Genomic DNA, 10,435 nt, shown 5'->3' on the forward strand with positions numbered 1-10,435 from the left:
ATTATTATAACTATCTTATTCTTGCATAACATTTATTTAAATTGTGCGATTATCGGCTATTGCACTATTGGGGTTTCTACGGTTTCTCGTTATCTTTTACAAAACACGAGACCGGTCTTGTGTTATCGCTTATCGCTAATGAACCGGGTATAAAAGGCCCTGCGAAAAGACTAGCATTCACATTCACTGTCTTTCCTCCGTCGTAGCAAGACCCACCCGGGCAGACTTGCGCGATTAAGGAAGGCATCTGATGTCCATATTTTTTTCAGAGATTTTTTGATTTTTAGCATATTTTATGTTGCCTTCACATTATATCGCTTTTTCTCAAATTATTAAATAGTTATTTTATTCAGACCTATTCGTAGCTCTAACATTTCTTTAGCTCAAGCTCTGGTATGCACAAACAAAATTCGACCTCGGCTTTGTTCCGTGGCTTATATAAGTCTGATACCTTTCAAGCAGTGTTTGGCGTATAGCGTTTGCGCGAACATTGATCGTTACATCTGTATTAAATATTTACGTTAGTACATTTTATTATATTTCATTTTTTCCCCTTATTATGACAAAAACAATCACTCGTAGGAATACGTTATTCGTGAGTGTTCAACTAAGTTTCCAAAACAGAACGTATATTCGTAAAAACCCCGTTTCCCTGTGCGTTATCGACATTGTCGACACGCGCAGAGCTACGGTAGGTTACGTTCCGCAGAAATGACGATTCGCGCGTACGTCGGATCTAGTGAGCAGATGGCACAGTTCCAGTGACTCGTCAGAGTTCCACGTTACGGGTTTATTGCTCTCGTTTGAGCTGCCCGTCTCGTGTGCCACTGTAATGATCTGACAACGCGTGCGATTCGATTCTGATCCGATTATTCGGTGGCTGCGATGCCGTTGAATGACATACGAATCTGTTCGAAACGTTGTACACATGAAGAAAACGTTAATTTTTTTTTTAGTGTTTGTAAAATTTTAATTTTTAGTAATTTTTCGAATGAAACACTTCATCGGCTCCAGCGCCAGAACGTCTTGTGCTTACTTCAAGGCGACGTTCCCTTCTATATGACGCTTGTAAACTTTCCATCTTCCTCTTAATTTCATTTACACTTTTCTTCATCTCTTTACTTATTTCTATCCAATAATCAATTTTTTTTTTGCCATCTTTTATTGATTATTGGTCGGATCCCATACAATTGGTCTGGCTTTAAACATTTCAATGGGAAGTAGACATTCTTCGTCCGTCCAACCCAGTATTTATTTTTTAATGATTATTATAATTCATAAAAACTATAATAGTTTTTTATATTTTTTTTTAATTTTAGTAATAACTTCTGGCTATTATCACTTATACTGGCCATTCGATAATTGAAATTAAATAATTTTCGCGTTGCCTATAAATAGCCAGGTCAACAGTTGACAAAAGTTTAGTAAATAATTGTTATTGGTAGCATAATTATTATTGATATAAATTTCCTTATATTTTCTGAAATCGTAAATCATGCTAACATTAGGTTATCTGGCATGGTCATATCTAATGGCTGCAAAAAAGATATTGTTTTCCGATCGCAAGATAAAAGAACCAACAAGAAAAGATAATGAAAAAATATCTGGTAAATAATATTTATTAAAGTATATTAGTAATATCGAGGTTTAATTCGATTAACCGTACATCAATTATCCGGTCCGTCAATTATCCACCTCAAAAAATTTATGTACACATTTATTTTTCGTTTAATTTAATTCAGTTTTATCATTTTTTATGTTCATTTTATCGTGTATATATTTTGAAATGCAAGATTATTTTATTATCTTTAATGGCCTTTCTATCATATTATAGGTACGTTATACACACAGTAAATTAGTTTACTTTATTTTTAATGCTTAGTTAATTATCTGTATAAATAAATTATCCGTACCCCCTCCCCCTCGGTCAAAATTAATGCAGAATATCGATGCTCTACATTACATTATGTATGATGATTTTACCAGATATATATATAGGGAAACAAATTTCATGCCGGTTTCGCACCAAAATGGTGGGGACCGGTAAGACTATACAAACGCGTAGGAAAAGGCGTGTTCCTCACGGATCAACAACCACCGCGCAAACTTCACGTGTCATGTCTTAAACGCGCGACACCCACAGCACACCCACACCCCAACAACACCACAAACAGATAACTGCAGGTAACAATAATTATTGGTTATTTTTTTTTTATCATTGCCCGCACACAGCAAACAACAGCAACATAGTGGACAAGAGCTCAACGACCACCACCTCCCTACAACAAGCCGCGGAACTGCTGGATCGCTGTCAGAAGTTACTACAGGCCGCGAACGCGGAGGCAGCCTCTCACGCGACTACGGAGGCAGCCGCTCGTGCGACTACGGAGGCAGCCGCTCGTGCGACTACGGAGGCAGCCGCTCGTGCGACTACGGAGGCAGCTGCTCGTGCGACTACGGAGGCAGCCGCTCGTGCGACTACGGAGGCAGCCGCTCGTGCGACTACGGAGGCAGCCGCTCGTGCGACTACGGAGGCAGCCGCTCGTGCGACTACGGAGGCAGCCGCTCGTGCGACTACGGAGGCAGCCGCTCGTGCGACTACGGAGGCAGCCGCTCGTGCGACTACGGAGGCAGCCGCTCGTGCGACTACCTTGGGAGGTAGTGGGATTGGCGGCCTTTTTCTGTCCCCGGTATTCCCACATCCGAGACTGGTTCCAGCGTTGCCTCGAATTTTGTCGTGGCGCTGTTGTCGTCTGTTCTGGCGGTGTTCTTTGGCCACTTTTCTGGTCCACTTTCCTCGTCAAGGGCGGTGATGGCGGTTTTAAACGATTTTGGTCGTGGGACCAGTACTGCCATGAGTGGTTGGGGGGGGTGGTCGGAGCAAACGTGTGGACTGCGGCATCGGGGGTGGTCGCGGTATGCGAGTTGGCTGTACGGGCCGTCTTGGGCTCTGGGACCTGTCGGTTACCGCGGTTTTCGGACCCACGTTGGTCGACTTGCTGAAGACCAACGCGCGGTCGTCCCACCCGCGGGTGTAGGCTACCCACAGTACCGGGTCCCGGCGTAGCTCTGCCGTGGGCATCCGGCGCACCCGTGCCGCCGTAGTCGCGTGAGCGGCTGCCTCCGTAGTCGCACGAGCGGCTGCCTCCGTAGTCGCGCGAGCGGCTGCTTCCGTAGTCGCGCGAGCGGCTGCCTCCGCGTTCGCGGTCTTCAGTAACTTCTGACAGCGATCCAGCAGTTCCGCGGCTTGTTGTAGGGAGGTGGTGGTCGTTGAGCTCTTGTCCACTATGTTGCTGTTGTTTGCTGTGTGCGGGCAATGATAAAAAAAAAATAACCAATAATTATTGTTACCTGCAGTTATCTGTTTGTGGTGTTGTTGGGGTGTGGGTGTGCTGTGGGTGTCGCGCGTTTAAGACATGACACGTGAAGTTTGCGCGGTGGTTTTTGATCCGTGAGGAACACGCCTTTTCCTACGCGTTTGTATAGTCTTACCGGTCCCCACCATTTTGGTGCGAAACCGGCATGAAATTTGTTTCCCTATATATCTATCTGGTAAATATCATTATACATAATGTACAGTAGAGCATCGATATTCTGCATTAATTTTGACCGAGGGGGAGGGGGGTACGGATAATTTATTTATACAGATAATTAACTAAGCATTAAAAATAAAGTAAACTAATTTACTGTGTGTATAACGTACCTATAATATGATAGAAAGGCCATTAAAGATAATAAAATAATCTTGCATTTCAAAATATATACACGATAAAATGAACATAAAAAATGATAAAACTGAATTAAATTAAACGAAAAATAAATTTGTACATACATTTTTTGAGGTGGATAATTGACGGACCGGATAATTGATGTACGGTTAATCGAATTAAACCTCGATATTACTAATATACTTTAATAAATATTATTTACCAGATATTTTTTCATTATCTTTTCTTTTTGGTTCTTTTATCTTGCGATCGGAAAACAATATCTTTTTTGCAGCCATTAGATATGACCATGCCAGATAAACTAATGTTAGCATGATTTACGATTTCAGAAAATATAAGGAAATATATATCAATAATAATTATGCTACCAATAACAATTATTTACTAAACTTTTGTCAACTGTTGACCTGGCTATTTATAGGCAACGCGAACATTATTTAATTTCAATTATCAAATGGCCAGTATAAGTGATAATAGCCAGAAATTATTACTACAATTAAAAAAAAATATAAAAAACTATTATAGTTTTTATGAATTATTATAATCATTAAAAAATAAATAATGGATTGGACGGACGAAGAATTTCTACTTCTTATTGAAATGTTTAAAGCCAGACCAATTCTATGGGATCCGACCAATAATCAATACAAGATGGCAAAAAAAAAATTAAATTTATAATTTAACTAAAAGTTAAAATTTTATAAACACTAAAAAAAAAATTAACGTTTTCTTCATGTGTACAACGTTTCGAACAGATTCGTATGTCATTCAACGGCATCGCAGCCACCGAATAATCGGATCAGAATCGAATCGCACGCGTTGTCAGATCATTACAGTGGCACACGAGACGGGCAGCTCAAACGAGAACGATACACCCGTAACGCGGAACTCTGACGAGTCACTGGAACTGTGCCATCTGCTCACTAGATCCGACGTACGCGCGAATCGTCATTTCTGCGGAACGTAACCTGCCGTAGCTCTGCGCGTGTCGACAATGTCGATAACGCACAGGGAAACGGGGTTTTTACGAATATACGTTCTGTTTTGGAAACTTAGTTGAACACTCACGAATAACGTATTCCTACGAGTGATTGTTTTTGGTAAAATAAGGGGAAAAAAATGAAATATAATAAAATGTACTAACGTAAATATTTAATACAGATGTAACGATCAATGTTCGCGCAAACGCTATACGCCAAACACTGCTTGAAAGGTATCAGACTTATATAAGCCACGGAACAAAGTCGAGGTCGAATTTTGTTTGTGCATACCAGAGCTTGAGCTAAAGAAATGTTAGAGCTACGAATAGGTCTGAATAAAATAACTATTTAATAATTTGAGAAAAAGCGATATAATGTGAAGGCAACATAAAATATGCTAAAAATCAAAAAATCTCTGAAAAAAATATGGACATCAGATGCCTTCCTTAATCGCGCAAGTCTGCCCGGGTGGGTCTTGCTACGACGGAGGAAAGACAGTGAATGTGAATGCTAGTCTTTTCGCAGGGCCTTTTATACCCGGTTCATTAGCGATAAGCGATAACACAAGACCGGTCTCGTGTTTTGTAAAAGATAACGAGAAACCGTAGAAACCCCAATAGTGCAATAGCCGATAATCGCACAATTTAAATAAATGTTATGCAAGAATAACATAATTATAATAATAAAAAAATAGTAATAACAACAATAAGATTAGAAATAAGATGCATGACAATCAAAACAATAATCCGTGACCTTCTTCTTTTTTTTTTATTTACATTAATTCATAATTATTCAAATATTATAACATTCATATTCCATAAAAACAGCCAAATATCATATTTTTTTAACACTGATGAGTATGAAATATATGATTATTTTCTCTTTAGAATAAAACCATCAAGCTCTCTCACATATTATTATTTATTATTAGTGATTGATTCATTTTTCTATCACTAATTACAATATTGTTCAAATTTCTCTAAAACACTTCCTAATTCACTTAAAAAATAAATTCAATAGATTAAAATCGTACAATGCAAATTTTATTAAAACAACACAAGTAAAAAAGTATAGTATTGTCATTTATGGAATCCACCTATATGTGTAGTAAACAGTTAAAGAACAAAGTGGTCATAAAGTAAAAGATGATACGTGCACGTATTGTAGCATTGCAAAAACTAGAAACAAAAAAAGTTGACTACGACACTGTGGTAATAATAGCATTGTTAGCGGCCGGATCTACTCGTTATCATTATAATAATCTTTAATATTATTATAATTTGTAGCAGTATATTGACGACTGCTCCGCGTACAACCACAACATCCGTCAACCTTGTGCAAAAGATATTATAGATCAGTGGGCTACATGACTAACCTGGAAAAACGACTTTAAAATATTAAATCAAAAAAAAACATCGCTTAACCTTAGACTCCACAAACTAAGATAACTACTCCAATCCAAAATCTCTCTAAAGAACAAAACACTGATTTACAAATAAATATTACGTCACATAATGATGTATGGAATCCAACTCTGGGAACCTAAAAAATTCAAACATAAGTAAACTTTAAGCGTTTTAATCAATAACTTATCGTGTCCTCTGTAATGTTTCCTGGTACGTCAGTGATCATTCTCTATGTACATCATGACTGCAACATATACTAACAATATCCACACACTTACTTCATATCACAATAATAAATTTCATAAAAACGCCTTTAAAGCTTTAACCACACAAAATCCTTCATATCCAAACTCTCCTCTCTTACCTGACAATCATATTTGTCGTCTCAAACATAAATGGCTTTATTAAATAATCAATAACAACTTAATCCTCCTAAATTCATAAACTGAGATTAGTGTCGATATTAATGCTCCCTTCCCTCACGTTTTCAAGTCTAGTACGAATTGTTAACTTATTTACTTATTATATTATTTTGTGTATACGGATTGTAAATTTCTTTTATAAATTATAAAAAAAATTGTTATATAATATATAGAACAATTTAATATTGTCACGATATCCAAACCACTCGTAAACGGGATAAATTTCCATTTTAGTCTTATCACCTTTTTAGTGTGTTAAACTTTATATATTTAAAATTATTATATATATTAAAAAATATGCACCAATCATTATTATTAATTTCCGTAAATTTGTTTAATATTGTTATATTGTGATCTGATCTATATTTCCTCGCTTATTGTGATTTAATTGCCTCAAATAATCGAAATTTATTCATTATTTTGTTATTGCTTAGACGGCTATTGTTAATTCTAATAGCTTCATATATTCGTTAAATTTTAATATTACTAGCTGTACTGTGTGATTCACCAAAAATTAAATAACGAAAATAGATTTGCCTTGCCTTAAAGTCCGTTAAATTTAATGTAAACTACAGACAGGCATTCTGGTGGTATTAACTAAATATAATAAAATATAGGTCTAATATTGTATCCAATTATAATAACTATTCTATGTACAGTAACCAATAGCAACCCAATACAAAAATGCGTAATTATTTATTATCCATGATTTTTTTTTTATTATTATTATAAGTCAGGTTACTCGATTTAAACATATAAATATTTTTTATGACCTCAACTTTACAAAGAGCTTTTGTAATTTTTTCACCGATGACTATCCAATCGATTTCGATTATAATATTTAGCAAACATATTATTATTCCATTCAAGTTTAAAATACTTACAGTGATCACTATAAGCATGTATTTTTTATTAGGTTGGTAGATTTTCTATCTACAAAAGTTAATAATAATAATAATAGTCAATAATTTATTACGATATTATAACTATAGTATTCGTATTCAAATGGTAAAGGATAAATATTTGACGAAATAATAACTTATGTCAATGTAATTGTTTAAAAATCAAATAATATCTACTGCGACACTAATACCTGTAGAGTTTGTACTTGCAACGTTTAATATTATATTTATTTAATATTTCATGACAATTCTTCTAGATATTTATATATGTGGAAATATAGGAACTAAAAATTTGTTTTAATTAATTATAATTAAAAATTTTCTCGGTGTAAATTTTAAAGAATATAGCCTAGCTATAATAGTTATAATGAATTGCCTACAAAATGTAGATATGTTAATAGATATTTTGCAATATTTCTTTTTCCGTATTATTTTTTTTTCACATTTATGTAATGATCTATTTTTCTGACTGATTTTCATTGTATAAAATGATTTTTATAAAAATAGTAGGTACTTAATAATAAGTTTTATAAATTTACTCTGATAAGCTAAAAGGTATAACATAACTGTTAAATTTACGAAACATATTAAATAACATATTTATTAAGAGGAATTATAATAATCTGAACCAAATAATAATCTAATGTTAATAGCAATTGTTATTATTTTATCTAAATATATCTAATTATTGTAAAAAACAGAAATACATTATTATTCAACAAGTTAATCTCGATAAATTGTTCTAAAGTATATAAACATATAAATTGATTTAGTTTTTACATTAAACATTAAAACCGGAAAAATAAATTCAAATGTGTATCTACGTAGATTTTTATTATTTTTATAATACTTATAGATGAATTTCGTTACCTGTAACGTAATCTTGAAAGTTATAACATTGGTAGAAATAACAGCTTTTGGTCAAAAAAATGTATCTACCCTTCTACCCAAATGTCACCCTATAACTATATCAACTGTATCTATTAGTATAAATTAAGCTTAGTCCTACCCTTTGAAAACTGTCGAGCAACGCTCTTGTTTGTATATATTATACCTACAATAAGAAGTAATATAATATGTTTAGAACTTATCTCGTTACGTATAATTTTGACACCAGTTAATAATCGTATTATAAATTATAATACTCACTCCGAAAAAGATTGTTATCTCGAAAGTGTTCACGTTAGAAAATTATGATAATAAATACATATACCCATAGTGGATAAATAAGATTTAAAGAGCATTTTATGTGAAATCAACTGTACGTAAATGAGATAAATACATTATAGAAAATTACTGCTTTGAATCAGCAATAGGTACTTAATAAAATAAAATAAAATAAGTATAGGTACTATATTATAATTGTAAAATAAAATCGCGGAAATGTTCATCGAAGAAAATAATTTAGAAAAAAAAAATATACCAATTTATTTAGTATTATACGGTTATTCTTACTTCTAAATTAAAAAAAAAAATCAATTACACAAAACTAGTACTTGTTTCGTTAATTTCGTCGCCTTTGAATACCTTCTCGAGAATAGTTATAAAGAAAAATTGAATAATATTAATGTACATTTTCGATGGAAAAATTAACAAAGTATTAAAAACTATTTGTAAAAAAAAACATAAATGAAAAGAAATCGATTTAATATTATGTACATAGAAATTCGGTCGTTATAACATTTTTAAAGAAAAAAAAAACAAGTATTTTTCGAACAAGATTAATTAGTTTATTCTCGGTAGAATATAATTGCAGTTCTTTCTAAGAGAAAGAAAATTAATTCGGTTTTTATTATTACTTTATTTTTTTTTAAGTCAAAGGAAAAAAAACAATTACTATACAGAATTCATTAAAACAGTTCTTCAGGATATATATTTTATAAAAATTAAGACAATTTAATATTAAATGTGTACAGTATATACAACACCCCAGTGATTCAGTAAAACCAAAAATAATAACGTCGGAAAAGAATTTTAATGCAATATTAAATTTATTTTGACGTTGCCCTATCAACTTGGAAATTGTAATACAATTATAAATTTTATAATGTTATACTATAATATAGTCTAACAGAGGCATATATTATAAGTTATAATAATTTTACTTACTACACTGTAAATGGGATTTAATGTTTTTAAATTTACACATATATATGGTAGATACAACGTTTGAGAAGACCTTATTAACATTGTTGTTATACAAATATTAATCGGAAAACATTAAAGTGCGATATTATTTTTATAATTATTTATAAAATTAGCTAACGTTTGTCCAAAACCTGAAACACACGAGGGGACTACTTCCAATAATTTATTATTTATATAAAAATAATTAAAGAATTTTAAGAATTGTAAAGTAAAAAATTTTAACAAAAATGCTGACGAACAGACGAACACATTATTACTTTTGTATGCTTGTACTACATAATACGTCTTGCGCCCTTGAATACCGTAGAAAATCGATTAAACCTTAATGAAAGAAGAAATCATTTTGTATGGGTATACTAATATTATGTATTATTATAATTTATAGCTAAAACCTTTGCAAAATGATTTACGGAACTACGGAAGAATTATAAAAAGCAATTAAATACAATATAAAAAAGATACAGCTAATAAGATCCTAATAAGTTACACACCACAACATAGAAAACGATTGAATCAATGGATCAATGGATCAATGATAATAGGAAATTAGGACATCGAAGAAATAAGGAAGCACAAAACTCAATTAAATATAACCAAATAATAATGCAATATAAAGAACAAAAAAATAAAATAATCAAACAAGCGAAAAGAGAGAGAGAAATGGCTAGAAGAAGGTGTCAGGAAGTAGAATTTATTATTATTAAAACAAAATAAAATAGACCCAGTATTAAACGTAATAAAGAAATTTTTCTGAGAAAGAAAATTATTTATTAAATAGGAATTTTATTTTCATCATAACATTTTATATAAATAAAATAAATCTACCAATTATTACTAGAATATCACATA

At 32.7% G+C, this 10,435-nt stretch overlaps 1 protein-coding gene across 1 annotated transcript; it reads right to left on the reverse strand.

Annotated features, from left to right (window-relative positions):
• Positions 1 to 2,657: 2,657 nt before the first annotated feature.
• LOC132917266 (uncharacterized) lies at positions 2,658 to 4,142 on the reverse strand. Its single transcript, XM_060977919.1, has 2 exons — positions 3,931 to 4,142; positions 2,658 to 3,303 (listed from the first exon to the last, which is right to left on the reverse strand). The coding sequence occupies exons 1-2, from the start codon at positions 4,040 to 4,042 to the stop codon at positions 2,822 to 2,824; spliced, it is 594 nt and encodes a 197-aa protein (XP_060833902.1). The 5' UTR covers positions 4,043 to 4,142; the 3' UTR covers positions 2,658 to 2,821.
• Positions 4,143 to 10,435: the final 6,293 nt, after the last annotated feature.

The sequence above is a fragment of the Rhopalosiphum padi genome, chromosome 1 (assembly GCF_020882245.1).
Source record: "Rhopalosiphum padi isolate XX-2018 chromosome 1, ASM2088224v1, whole genome shotgun sequence".
NCBI lineage: Eukaryota > Metazoa > Arthropoda > Insecta > Hemiptera > Aphididae > Rhopalosiphum > Rhopalosiphum padi.